General features: G+C 36.2%; 1 protein-coding gene across 2 annotated transcripts; it reads left to right on the forward strand.

The window, feature by feature from the left end:
• The first annotated feature begins 1,810 nt into the window (after positions 1-1,810).
• On the forward strand, positions 1,811-19,614 carry LOC144450902 (uncharacterized). 2 transcript variants are annotated; one of them, XM_078141653.1, is made up of 7 exons: positions 1,813-1,939; positions 8,408-8,461; positions 9,789-9,827; positions 14,466-14,666; positions 17,052-17,240; positions 18,629-18,758; positions 19,108-19,614. In XM_078141653.1, the coding sequence occupies exons 1-7, from the start codon at positions 1,896-1,898 to the stop codon at positions 19,219-19,221; spliced, it is 771 nt and encodes a 256-aa protein (XP_077997779.1). In that variant the 5' UTR covers positions 1,813-1,895; the 3' UTR covers positions 19,222-19,614. The 2 variants fall into 2 exon arrangements, with proteins under 2 accessions (XP_077997781.1, XP_077997779.1); XM_078141655.1 differs by lacking the exons at positions 8,408-8,461; positions 9,789-9,827 and having other exon boundaries at positions 1,811-1,939.
• The last annotated feature ends 565 nt before the right edge of the window (positions 19,615-20,179 follow it).

Here is a 20,179-nt window from a genome sequence, read left to right on the forward strand (position 1 = left end):
TGTCACGAAAGAAGCATTGAATATTGTAACGTGTAAAGTGTAATTGATAGTAATATTTACATAAATATGAGAGAGAGAGAGAGAGAGAGAGAGAGAGAGAGAGAGAGAGAGAGAGAGAGAGAGAGAGAGAGAGAGAGAGAGAGAGAGAGAGAGAGAGAGAGAGAGAGAGAGAGAGAGAGAGAGAGAGAGAGAGAGAGAGAGAGAGAGAGAGAGAGAGAGAGAGAGAGAGAGAGAGAGAGAAGAGAGGGACACATTTGTAAGTTCGACCGACTAACTGGTTGGATTAACAAGACTTACTGTTACAATGGTTCACATCAATTTATCTTTGTTTGTCTCTCTTGATCTGTCTTCACCAACTTTTATTGTATAGACTATACCTACTATGGCTGGCGGTCACTGTCTATTGTGATGTTGATTAAGATTCTGTGATCATCGATAATTCTCATTAACTATTTATAAGATTCTATTACAGTTTGGACCCATTAACTCGTTAGTATTCATGTATGGTACATTACAATACTAAGTACGTGACCCATAAGGTAAAGGATTCGAAATAAGTTAAAGTCCCTACAACTGAACAATATTAATAGACATCTCCTACTGATGGTATTAAAACCGTCAGATAATTAAAGTGGTACGAGGTGACTTTATATTTTTGTTACCTGGAGGAAAATACTTACATAAAGCTCTGGTTCAGATATATAGTATAATAATGTTTATGTTGAATTGATGTACGCAATGTCTTTGTAGTCATTTCAGACAGACAGACAGACAGACAGACAGACAGACAGACAGACAGACAGACAGACAGACAGACAGACAGACAGACAGACAGGCAGGCAGACAGACAGACAGACAGACAGACAGACAGGCAGACAGACAGACAGATAGACAGACAGACACTTTACCATGGTTATAACACGACTGAACGTAGATCAGTTGTGCTAAAAACAGAAAATAAACATCGACTTAACACGTGGTAAGATACGGTATAGACTTATGTACAAGTTTTCTAATTGTAGCCTACAGCGATAACCATAACAAAAGTAGTACAGTGTGTAGGCCTACATGTACGTTGTAGACGTTCTCGTTACATAAAGACCCCACAAGACTCAATGTTCTCCCTTGAATAGTTTACAACAGAGTTCATCTTTTGGGGCTGAGGGATGCCTTTTGCTGTTTTACTTACTTACTTATCTATCTATCTATCTATCTATCTATCTATCTATCTATCTATCTATCTATCTATCTATCTATCTATCTATCTATCTATCTATCTATCTATCTATCTATCTATCTATCTATCTATCTATCTATCTATCTATCTATCTATCTATCTATCTATCTATCTATCTATCTATCTATCTATCTATCTATCTATCTATCTATCTATCTATCTATCTATCTATCTATCTATCTATCTATCTATCTATCTATCTATCTATCTCTAACTTGCTAGATGTCTACTTTTTCTGTCTTGTTTTATTTATTTATTTCTTCGCTCATTTATTTATTTATTCATCTTGTCTCTTTATTTATTCAAAACACCCGTGCTTTTTGGCTACCCTTGCTCATGTTGCTACATTTCCTTGCCGTTTTTCCTCGTCCCTCGTAATGCACTAAAGGAAATAAATGCATAAACATTTTCAAAACAACTATAAACAAACCTTCCGTGTTTATTTTGATTAGTTACCAGTTGTTTTCGGAGTTTCTAAGTCAAACTTATTAAAAATTTATAGTTATTGTTTATAGTGCTGGCTGTCATGTGACATCTCGGCTTTCATCACTACCGTGACAACCAAGATGGCGGAAGGGTCGACGTTGTAAACCTCGTAACAGCAATCGTGGATTTTCAAACGAATTACGATGTTCTGGGCCCCGGGACTGCAGCCGCGATGCCGAAATCTTCATCATCATTAGAACTGCAACGTGAAAGCAGGTAAGTTCGAGGTGTGGACTTTTGAACTTGCGAGAATTCGAGCCTGAACGAAGCGGCACCAAGGCAGGTCTTTTGAGTTTCCCGTACGCATTCACATACACGTAACGTTATGCTCTACTCGCCAGCTGGACCGTATCGCTATGTGTATTCATTGAGCTAGTCAGTGGGTATTAAAATTGAGAAAAAAGAAATTCACGCAAATTTGGCAAACTGGACTTTAAAAACACTATTTATAGTCGACCATATTAGTTAAAAAAGAATCGTCGCTTGGTAATTTTACCCTAAAACACAATTTCGTACAGTGTGAATGTCTTGCATTGAACGTCCGTAACCCGAGAGTTATTGTTTCTATTGGAATAAACACCGTCTGTTTATTTGAAAGCTATCGCCGATGCTTACAAAATGTTCGACTATACTATGCTATGAATAGCTTTGTTTTGTCTCCCCACATTGGAGAATCGGGTCTGTTGGCCAAAGAAAAGTCGATTTCTGTTCCCGTGTGTATGTTCGTGATGTTTGTTGTCCGGAACGCGGAAATAGGTAGCTAGCTGGTTTGCTCGCAGGTGAACAACCCTAAACGTGAAAACTGCTCAACGTGAAACGTAACGTGTGCAAGAAGGAAAAGAAAAATATATTGGTTGACATTTTCTGTTTATTTGAGTGTATCATTCTCCACAGACCGACCCTGAGACCGACCGCCTGAGTGTGATAAACAAAAATTCTCAATTAGCAACAAACAATGTACTGAGTAAAACGTTTGCTAATAGAGGTGTGAAAAACAAAGTAATTACTTTTGAAGCAGCCATGAATTTTTTTTTAAATATAGGGGAAAATGCAGTTTCTCTGAAATACCTCAATGATCAGACGGTTGTTTGATAATGATATACAGAAAAAATACATTTTCTGAAATAAATGTGTTTTCTTCCATGATTTTTAGATATCCGTAGTTTGACATATATCAATTTTAGATTTATACATGAGAAATAAAGGCAGAACTTTGGGCAGAAAAAGAATTTGAAAGGCTTTGACAATGCTAAGATTAACATTGTACAGAATCAATGCATTTAAAACTTTGCCTAAAACTTCACCTTCTAGCCACCTCTGCAATAATAAGATTAACTGCTTAGGTGAAAGAGCTCTCTATAGGTTAGGTTTTTACAAAAAGTATTCAAGTAAAATTTGATAGTTAAAGGGGCATGAGTTGAGGTTATATATATTTAGGGCGAGATTCTATACTGCGTATTTAAATGTCACTCGTAGTATTCAACTTACTGAATGATACATACCATCACTAGTAATTGACTGAACTCAAACCAGATATCACAAATAAACGATCCAATGACATAATTTTTTAATGTGTACACAATTTTTTTAAGGAATCCATACTAGAGAATCAACTGTTCTGAGAAAACCAGAAGGCAATAATTGCAATGTTATTGAAGACATGTATTGACATTAATATTATAATATAGTATAATCAAGGTTTTTATGTAAGTATTTTCATTTGAGTAAAAGGTTTCTAAACTCAGCGTGTGCCACTTTAATAATATCAAATTTATCGGATTAAAATCTTGAATCTTGTTTTGTTTCTATGTTCTTGCCTCTGTTAGGTAAACATATTTTTTGATATAAACTGATTCTTTGAATATTCTAAAGTAAAGTACAAAAAACTCAAACTCAAAACTAATTTACAATTTTGCTGCAATAAGTATTTATGACAAGTGCTTTGGGTTAACAATTATCATGAATGTTGTACCATTTAATACTAATCAGCCTTTAAAAAAGAACTCTCCAAGGATATAGCGATAGTTATTGATATACTTCATTAATAGACCTTGTGGGAATTGTACTCCCATACTAGTAATAAACTGCAGTGTAGTGAAACTAATTGTTTGGAAGTATTTCTGTAGAGAATTGTATCTTTTTATCCTCAATTAAAGGCCTAGGATTCAATCCCATGGTCTCTGTTTAGTGCTGTTTATCAGTAGAGCCATGAAGATTAGAAAGGATCGGTCTTCTGTTTAGGATAAACTCTTTCTTCAGCTCTATCCTCACACCACTGAAACTTTTTAGTGGTTTGAGCTCTTTCAAACAACTGCCTTTCTCACCCAAAGTTAAACCTTAACCAGTGTAAGTCTTGAAAGTTGCTGCTTTGATATTGTCATCTACATTGCTAGTATAGTTTGTTGCTTAATTACTATATTATAAGCAAAATATGATTCAGCTGAAATACTTTAGCTTTCCTATTTGTAGCCTAGAAATCCAGTCATGTAGGATTATTGGCTTTCGCTTTTCTTCTAACCCTGGCATTTCGCTACTTAACATTCGAATGTATTCAAACCAAAAATCTGATGTTTACCCACTGCGACATTGAATATGTTAATCATGTTTACATTGTACAGCTCTGATGAATCTGCTGAGTTGGTTCTAATTATGTGGTGATGCTGTTGGATGTTGTTTCATAACGGGAAAAAGTAAAAAACAATTTGTGCCCGTTTTCTGGCCAAAGCTTCGTTACCCATTTAAAAGCCTGACACCCTATATTTAGGGTATAATTACATAGAATTACCAAAACCAAGCCATTTAAGGTCTTTATCAAAATACCAGGCATTTGGGAAAGACAAAAGCCAAAATTCCCAGCATGACGAGATTCTAGGCTATCCTTTAATTGGTAGCAGTCTGGGTCTTTAGACAACAATTTACCATACAAAGTACAGAAAAGATTTGCTCCGCAACCTGACACACAATTACGTACATTTTATATCGGTGTTAATAGCTTACAAATAAATTATACCACCGGATGTGATGCACTCTTTTGTCGAATTTTGTTGATTGTGAGAAATCATTCTGTGTCTGAGAAGTGTCACATGGCGTATATTTGTTACATTCAATTCATTGTGGTCAACACTATTATGAGTTTTATGAGTCAGTCTGAATATAATCTGGAGTCACCAAGGAATTCCCTTCACCTCATTATGATAAATACTGGTTTCAGTATATCCTCGTAAACCACAGGTGATTGAGTTCCAACTTTGAATCAGTGGGGTGGTGAGAGGGTGTGAATTTCGGTCAATGAAAATTGATAAACTAACAAACTTGCTGCAAAAAATTAACTAAATAACAAACTAAACAATATCTTGCTTCCTGGCAACAACTATAAAAAGGCAAAGGCAAATATAAGTTATTCATAATTCAGGTGCCACAATGATCCCATAGTTTAGAGGCTATCCATAGATTTGAAACTAGACTAAAATCCAAAGAATAAGGATGTTATAAGTCGTTACTCAGAGTATCACGCTTTCTCAACGATCATCAGGCAACTGATAAAATTGAGATTTTTAAGGTCGATATGTACACGTAAATGTTTTTGTGTAACAAGATGGTCGGACTAAAATATTCCTTATGGAGGTACTTCTATAGTTGGTGAGGAAAAAATTATTTTCATGGTAACATTTGGAGACTAAATCAGATTTTTTGTACAGTAACATGCCCTTGTCAGCATCGATTATACATAATTTCTCAGTTAAACAGAGGCTGCAATGTTTCAACTATAGATAGCCTCTAGACTACATTGATCCCATGGATCAGTTGAAATATAATTTACTGAGGCAGGATGTAGTAAGAGGTGATTATGGTGTAGAAAGATTCCTGATTTATTGGCACTTTGATTTGCCCGTACCAAAGGTGTATAATTACTGAGGTTACATCGTTGCTATACACACTTGTATAAGAAACAAGAAAAATGCGGAAATACGCCAAGTCTGTGTGAAACCTACAGTCTCTGTGTAGCAGTGGTAAAATACTAGTGTTAAGACACTATCTTGTTTTACAAGAGTTGAAAATTCAATCTCGACTGTGACTAAAATGAAACCGTGTTGAGTACAGAAAAGTTGGGATTCTAGCCATTGACTGTCTCAAAATGAAGTACATATTGTACAAACTTTCCAGACTTCTCACATCATTGGAAAGATGAGAAAGTTTAGGCGGTATCATAAAACAATGGCCTTTTGAATATATATAAATACGTGCGTTGTGCTGTGTAGTAAAAAATATTCTGGGTCACAAAACTGCAAATATCAGCCTTGGAAAGTTGAATATTTTGATGTTCTTTGAAAAGTGGAAATTTCTTCGGACATTGTCGTAAACTAATGGCTGTAAAACTATGCGTAACTTGCTAAGTGCAGTAAAAAAAATACACTGGGTCACAACACCGCAATTATCAGCCTTGGAAAGTTGTGTATTTTGACTGGCGTACATGTACATTTTAAGTGAAGTAACCTTTGTTGTTCAATGATCCATATTGGTGTATTGTATTTCTCAGCCACTTTTACTGAGTTTCTTTGTTATCATCGTATTTGGCCATCGGGACAGTTGATTCGTATTGTGGTTTGCCTATTGTTCATCTTGAAGTAATACAATAAATCACATTGTGGAGCTATGTTTTATGAAGTCAACAATTTGGAACCGTCCCAAAAAGTCTAACTTGTTATCATGTACAGGTTTGTGTCAACTGACCGTTTAACCTCTGCGTTACGTGATTCAATAAACACACTTGTAGGTTTCCGCATCACCAGGCTTTCCTGTTTGTACGACAACGTTTTTGCTTTCAACGAGAGTTTGAAGTCCTCTTGACTCTCAACTATCAACTCATAGTCTGTAAGATATGACACTAGTCCAGACGCTATCTGTGGCTTCAAATCTCTTCTAAACAGAAGAAAGATCCTACGATTCAATGTCATGGATAGCTTCTAGTGTATACTGCCCTATAACAATATCAATGCTACCTCAAATACTTGTTGAGGTCTCACTGTAGGTCCATATCAGACACACGTAAGGGGCAGCCTGAATGTCGTATCTTACAGACTACCAACTGTTCCTATAATCATAAACAGTGGAGAAGAAACTCGCTGTCTACGCTACAGTAAACTTTCTGAACACTTTTCGTTTGATAAATTTGCATGTTATCTTTGATTTGTATCAACCACTGTTACAGCAAACTTTCTGTGCACGCCACTGCATTTTTCCTGCAAATTTTCTTTCCTTTGCTTTATGACGTATTGATGCTTTAAAGGAACTTGTGGCATCAACATACTGGCTTGACAGTATGCAGGCTTGAAATCCATGCGAATGGGGATTTTGAATTGTTATATCTCCATTCGCCTGGATTCTACAACGTAGGCTAGATAGCCAAGTAGTTAGAGTTTATAGAAGTTGGAACAGCTCAATCAGTCAACAACTTAAGTTGATTAATTCACTTCAAGTTGCATAATTTACAGCTTGTAGGTACAACAAGTACCCCTCATAATCATTATTTACCTACTCCCAATCCATTGGTATTGATTAGTTAGTTTGTTATTTACTGTAGTGTTTACTCACCTTGCTAGTAGTATGGTGTTACATAGTTTATGGATGTATTAGTCAACACATTCACATAGTTCCATAGTTTATGCGTACACTAGTAGTTCAACTTTAGCTAGAGACTATTTGTTGACTTTCTAAGCTAGTCTAGATGCTATCCGTGGCATCAAATCTCAAGAGTTTTCTTTAAGAGAAAGGTGAAAAGATGATTGAATGCTATGGATAGCTGTTTCTTAGAATCTAATCTAGCAATCATTCCCATGGCCAGTTTCTTGAGATAGTAAATTAATTAACGCCAAGACAGTTCTTGAGTCTAGAGGCTATCCATTGCTGTGAGTCTCGTTCCACTAGTCTAGAGGCTATCTGTGACTCCAAATCTCATCTCACTAAGTCTAGAGACTATCTATCCATGGTTTTGAATCTCATCTCACTAAGTCTAGAGAGGCTATATCTGTGACTTCAAATCTTTTCTCACTATTAAAGTCTAGAGACTATCCACGACTTTGCACTACATGTAGTCCAAAGAGATTGTCCATTGCTTTTAGAGATGTTCAGATCCATGGATAGCCTCCAGACTATGTTGTGGTCACTATCTAGTGTATAAACCAGCACCAGAACCATGAGTGTCATTCAATCACTCTCCTGTGGTACTTATACAATAGTGACTATAATAAATCTAAATACTTTAGTATCAAGTACCATTGCAATCTTATGAAAACATAGCTATCTGTATCAGTAAATGCTAGCTGCTTTTAAATTAATTATATTTATCCACAATGTGCAGTTAATTCGGGTTGTTAATAATTCATTGTCACAGCCAAATGTAGCTATATACAGCAGTGGAAAAACTGCAGGTTTCCTTTGTAAGTACATGTGTCAGGTGATTGCTGTTGCCATGGTTACACATAACTGATCTATGATGAGTATGTGATGTACAGTGTCTGTGTCTGAGTATAGTGGGTAAGGAACATAACATTTGATACTTTAATGTTTAACATTATCTGTACATTAACATGTCTTATCCTAACTACATCATTACATGTATGTCATCATGTTGTTATGTTTTCTATGTCATTATATGTTTATATGTATGCTCTACCCCTCTAACAGATTCCCACCCATTCATGTTCATGTTCGGGTTGCACCAAGAAAAGCAGTAAAAAGGTACTACTCCTAGCATGGTAGCATGGTAGCATGGTAGCATATAGTTTCATCTTCTGTTGTCTTATCTAGTCTCACCAAATGTATATGTATCGTTTGTATGTAAATCAAAGTGATATATAATTGTAATATGTTTTAGACTTATCGGTATTTAACCAATGCAAAACCAGACATCACTTCGAGAATTGGTGAACATCCATTTAATAACAATTTTTACCAGTTTGAGGAGTTGCCAATTTTACTCAATTTGATGGCACAACAAATTTAGAAGCACTTCATTGCTGTGGTTTCAGCCAAAAATAAAATGGAAATGTGTAAAAAAATTTGTAGACAGACAAGAATTTCTTTTCAAGATTTTGGCGGAACAGCAACACAAGTTTACTATTTTTTTGTACCAATTCATTTTAATAAGTATTATTGCTATGATGTCAGTTTAAAATAAAGTGGAAATGTGACAAAAATTTATAGCAGACAAGAATTTCTGGTCAAAAAGTTTAGGTGGTAAACATCTCAATTTTAATAGCAATTTATTTGTACTGAATATTTCTATGATTCTAGTCTAAAATGAAATTGAAATGTGACAAAAATTTATACAAAGACACAATTTTTTTTGTTAAAATATTTTTGGTGTCAGAATAACATCAATTCATGAATAAGTATTATTACTGTGATGTCTGTCTAAAATAGAGATGACGTGTCCAAAATTTACAGAAAAACAAGAATTTGTTTGAATGATGGGACATCTAATGTATGTGATATGTAATACTGTAATACATGTGTTTAACTTGCATGTGCTTGGGGAATGGTGATTGAGTGACTGTCCATATCTTGAGTTTTAAACTTTTTGTCATGTTTATTTTTAGAAATTCAAAATAAACCAGTTAAAGTGTTGATAATTTACTATAGTATTAATTAATGGGGAAGGGTAGTTGTTCAAAATTGGTGATGATTGCTATGTATAAATCTATTTTACTAGAATGTCCATCATGCATGTGTACGGTACATGTATTTGTTTGTGTTATTGTTGTGCCCTGTTCATTGGCACGATGAGTGACTCCACAATGTGCAAGAAGTACAGCATTTGTACATGATGTGTACATTGTACATGTACAGGATGAATTGAGAACAACATTACAGAATCACTCACCATGCCAGTAGACATGCTATTATTGTTATCATCATAACCTGTATACTGACATTGTAAATGACTCCACAACATTGGTGATCAATACAGCAATATTGGAGAGTCATTTACTAAGACCACTAATTTGGTGTTATTAATGTCACTAATCTCTGCATGTTGTATTTTTTTCCATCTAACATTTTACAGTGTGACATTCCCGGTGACTAGCCAGTCTTACTCTAACAGGTATCTATATCTGTCTTCTTTTCATTCATTCATTCATTCATTCATTCATTCATTCATTCATTCATTCATTCATTCATTCATTCATTCATTCATTCATTCATTCATTTATTCATCCATCCACCCACCCATCCATCCACCCACCCACCAAACCCATCCACCCATCCATCCATACATTCATCCATCCAACCATCCATCCATCCATCCATCCATCCATCCAACCATCCATCCATCTATCCATCCATCCATCCATCCATCCATCCATCCATCCCCCACCCATCCATCCATCCATCTATCCATCCATCCATCCATCCCCCACCCATCCACCCATCCAACCCCCACCCATCCATCCATCCCCCACCCACCCATCCATCCATCCATCCATCCATCCATCCATCCATCCATCCATCCATCCATCCCCCACCCATCCACCCATCCAACCCCCACCCATCCATCCATCCCCCACCCACCCATCCATCCATCCATCCATCCATCCATCCATCCATCCATCCATCCATCCAACCATCCATCCATCTATCCATCCATCCATCCATCCATCCATCCATCCCCCACCCATCCACCCATCCAACCCCCACCCATCCATCCATCCCCCACCCACCCATCCATCCATCCATCCATCCATCCATCCATCCATCCATCCATCCATCCATCCATCCATCCATCCATCCATCCATCCATCCATCCATCCATCCATCCATCCATCCATCCCCCACCCACCCATCCACCCATCCATCCCCCACCCATCCATCCACCCATCCACCCATCCATCCATCCACCCACCCACCCATCCATCCATCCATCCATCCATCCATCCATCCATCCATCCATCCATCCATCCATCCATCCATCCATCCATCCATCCATCCACCCACCCACCCACCCATCCATCCATCCATCCATCCATCCATCCATCCATCCATCCATCCATCCATCCATCCATCCATCCATCCATCCATCCATCCATCCATCCATCCATCCATCCATCCATTCATTCATTGCATGTGTCTACCATTCTTGTATACTAGTATTTTAACAGTTATGGACAAAAACTACACTATTAGATAGTCAGAACGATCGAATCATTGTTCCCACTTCATGTAAATGCAGGTAGAATTTTTGAATTACCTTAAGAGGCAGGTACACAGTGCAAATAGTGACAACTTCACATACTGTGGTACTAAGCTATGTCATACATTCCTGTATAGAAATACACTTAGTAACAATTTCCTATTTCTCAGGAAGTCATCACTTGTACAATGACAACATCTGGGATGTACACAATAGTATACTTATTTTATGTACATTCCTAGGCCTCCATAGATAGGTATTTTTTATAATTTGTTAGTCTCTGCTTAGCAGACTGAGACTAAAGATAAGTGTTTTTAAACTGATGCTTTTTTTAGATCAGTTTAATTAAAATTGTAGTTTTCTTTTTTGGTGGCAGTATTTGGAAAAAAATGAACAGATGTAACTAATTTTAACAGTAGTCAGGTGTGAAAAGTAACTGATAATATTGATGAACAAGACCCATGAATCTGCCCCCCCCCCCCCCCCCCCCCCCCCAATGGAAGTATAGTCACTGGAAACAAAGATTCGTTAAACAACATTCCTGAAGAAGTATCTAGCAAAACCTAGCAGAGTATCCGGTTGTTTTTGTCTACATCCCTGACATGTATATGTATAGATAGGAATCTCTTAATATTTCCTTAGTTGTCCTTACAGCTCTGCTGAAATGACAGATTTTACTAAATTATCTACTGACATCTTTATCCTTTATCCAAAGAATCATAGCAGTCTAACTTTTCCATTGCAACACCTCTCCCTTGTTATCAAACCCCCACCTCACTATTAATATACAAAATCTTTACCCCCTCCTCACTTATGGAACCCCCATTCCTCTTGACAGTTACCAAACCTCTTCTCTCCTCTCATACCTAATGAAACTACCTTTGTTTACAGATATATTTGTAAACGAGAAAAGGACAGCGAAATTGAAAATCAAAATGTCAGCTTGGATAGCAAATAGTTTAGTAGCACTAGTCCTTTGAGTTTAGAAGTAAGCTTATGAAGCCCCATCCCTCTTGAATATTACTGGATCTCCTCATCCCTCCTTTCATACCATAGACCCTACACGGAAGTGTCTGTGTACTAAACCAAGTCATTCTACATTTGTAAACACTGCCGTAAAGTCTACCAGGAATACTTTCATTATCTCTGTGTTCTTTGATCACTGTCCGCACTTCTTTGTTAGATCTTTTGTTAGTAACATCAGTGTGTTTACAAAGAGAGGTTTAGTTGCTATTGATTTGTACAGTCTACCTCGCCATTGTTTATTCATTTCTCAAATCCACCACTGAAAACCTCACTTTTCTACAAGAGCTCCGTTATAGATTCCTCTTTCTAGTCGTAAATTCAGGATTAACTTGTCTTTAAAAATGCAAAGAGTTTAGATAGCATCATGAGAAGTAATCCTAGAATTAGAAAAATGTCATTCAAAGTGCAGTTGCTGTAGCTATTTACCTGTTGGCCTCAACTACAACCAATAACCATAGGCACTATCGATATCACAACATACATGTAAGTGTAGAATTTGGTGGGGCAGTTTTTAGGACAAAAATTTTAATTAAAAAAATTACGATTTTTCTAAAAATACTATTTTCACCTTTCTATACAAGTGATTATTGTTACATTTGACTCCTAATTGGCAGTAGTCCAGGACACCCAAATTAGTGGTAGTTCAGAGTACATAGACTACTAAACATTGTATCTAGACTATCAAATTAGCGGTAGTCCAGGACACATAGATTACTAAATATTGTATCTAGACTACCAAATTAGCAGTAGTCCAGGACACATAGACTACTAAACATTGTATCTAGACTACCAAATTAGTGGTAGTCCAGAACACATAGACTACTAAACATTGTATCTAGACTATCAAATTAGCAATAGTCCAGGGTACATTGTATCTAGACTACCAAATTAGCAGTAGTCCTGGGCTCAGGAACTGTAGACATCAAAATTTAAAGGTGGTAGCCTGTTAGACCAATCAAAATCAATAGAAAACTATAGCTGAAACAGTTCATGGCAAAATTTGACAACAAAGCTAGATATCAAAATTCAAGGCCACATTGTACGCTGTGACTGGTGTTAGAAGTGTTAGTTGTGTTTATATGAAACCTGTTGATTGTTGCAGCAACAAACAAGAACACAGGACCCAGTTCCAAATTTCAAGTATGCAAATACTGTTCCGCTGGTACTTGTATGCTCCATAGTTATAGCAATGCTTTGTACTGTGGCAACGACTTCTCTTCCACTGTTAAATTTTGATAATTTTGATTACACACCGTTTCCAAATAAGTAGACCTCACAGCAACCTTGGCAGTTTGTTATTAGGAGTCACGATACTATGCCAGTATTTTATTTACTTTTCCTGTTGATCCTGAGACACATTTTTACCCTGTTTGCATTTTCCAAGGTCTCAAAAAATGTAGAACAAAAACATTGTCTGTTTGAAGAGGGAATTAGTTTGATAATGACTAGTAAAGAATTTGTAATAAGTGAATTAGGGCAAAATGAGTTGTAAGCAGATGTACTATTTTTCAGTAGTTTCCATTCCTAATTTTGGAGACTGTAGATCAAACCACAATTATAATATGCAGCTTGCCATCATACCTGTTATTTCATTGGATGATACACTCATATATTCCTAGGTATTAGGCCCCAAAGCTGTATAATGTTTGGAAATGTTCAAATCCATAATATTAATTTTTGAAAACATATTTCTTTTTCATTTCTTGTATCTGTTTTTCAAATTAAGCCTACTAGAGCTTTTAAAAAATTCTTGCAAACGAAAGATTTCACAAGTCTTGTTCTACAGGTGTTCAAGATGAATATCATTTTCTTATAGATTGTCCACAACATTATAATGAGAGAGAGGTTTAATTTTCTTCTGTCACTGATATGTACTCATTTTTATACCGATGATAAACTTCCAATTGTGAAATTCCTGTGTGATATGTGTAAATCAAGACAAATCTCGTCAGTAACTACATTGTGAGTGTAGTATTATGACATTATGTCAATGTATTTACTATACCATGCTTTACATGTTGTAAAGTAATAGAGTATTATTATAGTATATATGTACTGTACAATGATTTTTCCACAGGTGATAATGTCGGTAAAAATTGACTAGATTGGCATGCCAATATCCTTATAAATACAAAAAATGAATGGTGCATCTAATCAATAATTATCTCAAATTAGTGTCTAGCATCAAAAGTTGCCATATGAACGAGAATTGGGTATTTATTTGGGTTTATAAAACACTTCTATGGCTTCCTATTTGAAAAATCAATATGAAACACCATTGTTTGTAACTCAATACATAGCAAAAAGTTATAAAAAAGTAACATACAATAACAAACATTATGTACATTTATTAATCTTTCACAATTTATTGAATTACAAACACAGACTTTGTCAGTGTTGTTTCACATTGATTTTTCAAGTAGGAAGTTATGATAAAACTGTTTTATAAATCCAAAATCCAAAATAAATACCAAATTCTCATTCATATGGCTGCTTTAATATTCATATTTTATGTGTTATTTACAGGGAAAGGGTTGGACTGCCCAGTGCTGCATGTAGTCTGCCGGACATCAGGCAGGAAAGGAGAGCTGCTGTAGAAATAACGGACAGACTAGGGGCTGGACTTACTCCATACAGACTGCCAAAATTAGTGACTGATGATGCATCAGATGTTACACCTAGAACTAAACAGGAAGAACTTTACAAAATAGATGCAGATGACCAAAGGTAAGACAAGTGTTATATACCCATTATCGTAAACCACACCCTCATTTACGACACCGTCCAAGATATATCAGCTCTGGTTTGTGAGAATGTATATATACGCAAGCAAAGTTATTGTCTTTGAACAGAAAATATGGAATATATACTCTGGTCTTTCTACATCACGACAACCCGTTTCTATGTTACTAGTTTTGCTGTGTTTGAAATATGAGTCAAAACATTGCAAATCACCATGATTTTTCCTTATTTTTGATAAATTATGCTTGAGGAGTCCATATTTGGGCATAGTATGTCATTGGACTATATATTCCATATCTGGGCATAGTGTACATAACATGATGGAACACTGTATTCCATATTTGGACATAGTGTGTCATGTGACTATATATTCCATATTTGGGCATAGTGTACATGTCATGAGTCAAAACCTAAAAATAATAAAAAAACTTAGACATTCTTTTTTTAAGTATATGTACAAAAGTAGGTCAATTTGTTGATGTAGTGGCGGGTATGATTTAACACAGTGAGTTCATTGATTGATATGAAATTTATGTCATTTACGTGTTTGTGTTTTGTGATAACAGGATCCAAAGAGAGATAAAACCCAGTCATTATGTATTTAGGGATTAGTTGGTAGTCACACTATGGACCCAATGATTGGGTACAGTGCAGGGTGTTATAAATCGTGTATGTGATGGGAATTCAATAAAAAAACACACATACTAAGCTGGGTCAGGTCAAATAGACATGATAACCTCAGTGTTTACATTGTCATGGAAACCCATTGTTAGTTTACCTCTGGTTGCTAGGAGAGTTTCATATCAGTATAGAGAAGTCCTGAAACCTTCCTGAAATGTCATGAGTTGAGATATCTAGATGAGTTCTTCAGAAAATGTCCTGTCAGTCACTTTACAGAACACATACATTTTTTGTACAGGGGGGCCCAGCTGGGGGTCTTCTGAAATCTAGCTGTGAGACTTGTCTTGGTGTTACTATCTCAAGAAGCTTTCTACACCATAGACTTGTCTTGGTGTTACTATCTCAAGAAGCTCTCCATACCATAGACTTGTCTTGGTGTTACTATCTCAAGAAGCTCTCCACACCATAGACTTGTCTTGGTGTTACTATCTCAAGAAGTTCTCTAGCCCATAGACTTGTCTTGGTGTTACTATCTCAAGAAGCTTTCTACACCAAGAGACTTGTCAAGTTATATACATACATGTATAGGTCCTGTTTTTTGTTTTTAAAGAAAATGAGCTTGTGGTGTTACTATCTCAAGAAGCTCTCTACATCATAAAAGAGTATGCAGAGCTTCTTGAGACAGTCACACACAAGTCTCAGAGCTACCTGAAGCAAGTTTGAAAGAGTCTTGACTTAGGACACCTGTCAGAGGTCACCTGAAAGTGTCCTGAAAAGTACCATAAAGTTAAAACACCAGCTGGGATTTTTAAATTCTTTCCTTAGCCCTGAATGACTTGGTTTCTGTAACTCTACGCAGTAACTCCCCATATATAAATAGTGTCAAGCTTAAAGGGTTAAAAAGTGTCCCTAGATCTCCTATGAGAGGTCTCCTGGAACCCTCCCGCCTAGAAGTAGCCACAGTTAGGACACATACAATCACTTCTGAGTTGAATCAACGCATTGGGGCATAAAATAATGAAGTGAGTCCCTTTGAAACTTGTTCAGCTCCAAACCACCCTATTGACAAGATTTCATATCTTGTCTAGAGGAACCAGAAAGTTGAACAAGATCACCAACAAGTTAGACAAGTACTTAGTTTTATTAATTCAGACATGGCCATAAACTTGGAGTAGTTTTGACGTTTGAGTAGTTAACATTTAGTTGATGAGAGTCAAGTACCCTGACAGTATACTCAAATACCATTAAGTTCAAACTCCAAGTACTTTTATTACGGTCAAAATCATAAACATGATGGTAGACACTCAGCAAGTATTGATTTTTAGTACAATTTCTTTACCGAGTTTATTGTTAGTGTACTTGAAATGATTGCAATTATTACAAAAATAGAGTGTCTTAAAAGCTGTTAAACACGTTGAAGGTAGTCCAGTGCTATCCATCCACAAATCTCAAGATCTCACTGTATATCTAGTGCTATCTGTCCTCAAATCTCAAGATATCTCTTTACGTCTTGGGCTTAATAATGTCCTTAGCTATTAATAATATTAATCATTGAATCTACATTGTACCAGAAAATAGCAGCAAATTATGCAATTTTTTATAATTTTTTAATAAAAAGAGTGTAGCTTTATTTGTCTGTGCAATTTATAATTAGACCAAATCTGGATTTCTCATCAAAAAGTTTTTTAACTAATGTTAAGATTGTGATGTTATTTCTAATTTTTGATTTTATGGATTTTATCTTCACAGGTCAGAACATCTAGTACAGTATGTACGTCACAAAAGAAAAATGTTACAACCACCGCATACAATAGCACAACTTCATAGAGCCAGTAATTTGATGGTGCCCAACTTTCGCAGTGCCCGTTTAGCGCCCGTGACACCACATCCGTCAGTGACAGCATCTAGTGAATTAGAGTACACCCATAGATATAGAGGGTGAGTACATATACATGTAGTGTTCACACAGCCATGTTAAAGTGACCATATGGATGAGGATTAGGTATTTAGTTTGGATTTTTATTTGATAAAACAACTTTAGTATGTTTTTCTACTTGAAAAAACAATGTGAAATAACATATACCAAGTCTGTGTTTGTAACTCAATACACTGCAAAGCATTTAAAAAATGTGCACAATTTTTTACAATTTTTGCATACTTTTGCAATTTATTAAGTCATTGGATATACATTACGACAACAATCACTTGGTAGGACCATTGCTGAGGATGACCCCAAAAAAGTTTAACGACTTATTTCCATAGTGGTCCTCTACTTTAGAGAAAATTACTCCATTTTCAGTTTATATTATTTACTTTGTCTGCACTGAATGAGATTATTTTTTGTCTGAAACCATAAGATCAGCCAAAGTTCAGCGTATTTATTAACTCGCATTCTTCTGACAAGTGTGTGTAGCTGTGTGGTTAGAGTCGTTAAAAGTACTACATTGTATTGATTACATTGGTCAATATTTACTAAGTGTACTAATACTTGTTTATGTCTGATAAATCAATTGATAAGGGTGACTTGAACTTTTTTTTGAAGTCTGTAAAATTGTTGATGTGTAGACTTTTATTTGTAATCTGTCTGTTTGTAGACAAACTGATAAATGTGGGAATGTTTATAATTTAGAGGTCATTGAAATAGAGTTGTTATTTTACTTGATGTATTTAGTGCTGTTTCTGATGGGGATTAGTGTGGTCATTGGGGTCATGGGTGGAATGATAACTTCTTGGTTCCTTTGTTGATGTACAAGATACTGATCATACTGATATTTACAATGTATTTGTAGAGAGACAGAGAGACAGACAGTGGGTGAGAGAAAGCTATAGACAGACAAGACACAGAGAAGAGAGAGAGAGAGAGAGAGAGAGAGAGAGAGAGAGAGAGAGAGAGAGAGAGAGAGAGAGAGAGAGAGAGAGAGAGAGAGAGAGAGAGACAGAGACAGAGACAGAGAGAGACAGAGACAGAGAGAGAGAGACAGACAGACAGACAGACAGACAGACAGACAGAGACAGCGACAGACTGGGTGAGAGAAAGCTATAGACAGACAAGACACAGAGGAGAGAGAGAGAGAGAGAGAGAGAGAGAGAGAGACAGACAGACAGACAGCGAGAGAGAGAGAGAGACAGAGACAGAGACAGAGACAGGGAGAGAGAGATAGATAGATAGATAGATAAATAAGATTGATTGATTGATTGATTGATTGATTGATTGATTGATTGAATTCAAGCCAGACAGCTAAGTCTCTGGGCTAGACATAATCATGCCTGTGTCCATGAGGGTCAGTCTAATCATGCTATTTGAATTTCTTGTATCTTTTCTTCAGAGCATTACCCAGACTTAGAGGTGCTGAGTCAGTAAATAGCTTTGAGAGGAAATTAGACGAAGAAATACTCAGAGACAACAAACGCATATCATGGAAACTCTCACATAATAATTCTAGTTTTGATAGTAAGGTACGTGTATATTTATTGTTTGTGTTGGCTACTCAAAAAATTCAATGAATAGTTTTAGCCTGAAATTGTATATTTTGTCACTTTTTCTCATTTTATTCTTTTTGTGTTTTGATGAGTTTATTACACTGGGTTGACATTGAAATGCAAAATATGCCGTTTACTGTATGATTGTTAATGTTATACATACTTTGAAGGTTCAGAGTTCAGGCCTTTTCTGCTCAACTGTCAGTACCCGCAAGCCCACGAGATCCTTTTCTTCGCATAATCACCCTAACGCGTGTATTTTTTTCTATCTTCAGGAGTAGAAACGTTTGGTTAATTTGTATTTTTTGTTGTTTTTTCGCACCAGGCTGGTAATTCTTTTAGTGGACCGTACTCAAGAGAATTTACTATACACTGCACTGCACCACACAGGTGGCTGAAGATGAAGTTACTCAGAAGAGAAGATACAACACTCAGATAACCTTGAGTTGTTCATTTGTCAAGTCTTGTCAGTGTTTATTGACGTTAGACTGGAAAAAACTTTAATGCTATTGAAAGTTGATTGATAAACCAAAGATGATTAGCTAGTCTAAATAGCGCCCCCAGTGGTGGGGATATGTCCATTGTGAATAGCGCCCTCTAGTGGTGGCACTATGATTGGCTCTAGATGACCATCATAAACCAGGCCAATGTGAGTTTTATGTTTCACCATGACAACCACTAGTCAGTGGTAAAATGAAGCATTTTACTATCTGAACTTTTCTGTCAATTTTGTGCAGAATGTTGATAATTCTGTAGTGATGATAGTACTCATTACTCATGAAGTATGAATCATTTACATATCACCATGGTGACAGGGCTTGCTGAATAGAAAGACTGAAATATGAAGACTGGCGCCCTCACAGGACAGTAATTGAAGGTGAAGAATATTCATCAGTGTCTTTATGATGAGACTTTTTTCCATTTTTCAGCTTGATTTTCATTTCGTGTATCTCCAATATCAACCCTTCATAGTACAATCAGAGATAGGCAAGCAGTACAAGCAGAACTCGTTACAAACAGAGAAAGTGAACAAAATAGTTGAATTAATAAACACTTGGCACAGTATCGTGGAAGTACAGAGAGACAAGTATTGCTTACTAGGAGCAGTTGTATGGCTTCTTAACATGTACATGAAATGCCAGGAGAACTTGAAATTTCTTCTGTGAATGTGAGCTTTTGTGCAAAGAGACCATAAAACTGTTCTTATCAAATGATGGAATATAATACAAGTCTCTGTACTTCCAACATGATGTGCAAAGTGTTCCTAATCCAATTTCCCTGCTAGTCACAAGTTCTACTTGTTAATGCTTGTCTGTCGCTGGTTGTATTTCTCGGAGAACGGAGATCATTGGAATGGAAATCCAGAATGGATATGACTTTTTAACATTCATCAGCAT

The sequence above is a fragment of the Glandiceps talaboti genome, chromosome 20 (assembly GCF_964340395.1).
Source record: "Glandiceps talaboti chromosome 20, keGlaTala1.1, whole genome shotgun sequence".
Lineage (NCBI taxonomy): Eukaryota > Metazoa > Hemichordata > Enteropneusta > Spengelidae > Glandiceps > Glandiceps talaboti.

Bases quoted from the DNA above. Each gene is read 5' to 3' on its own strand.
- LOC144450902 (XM_078141653.1), top strand. From the start codon at position 1,896: ATGCCGAAATCTTCATCATCATTAGAACTGCAACGTGAAAGCAG. The intron at 8,462-9,788 runs GTACTACTCCTA...AACATTTTACAG, and splicing joins CCAAGAAAAGCAGTAAAAAG to TGTGACATTCCCGGTGACTA. The intron at 14,667-17,051 runs GTAAGACAAGTG...TTATCTTCACAG, and splicing joins ATAGATGCAGATGACCAAAG to GTCAGAACATCTAGTACAGT.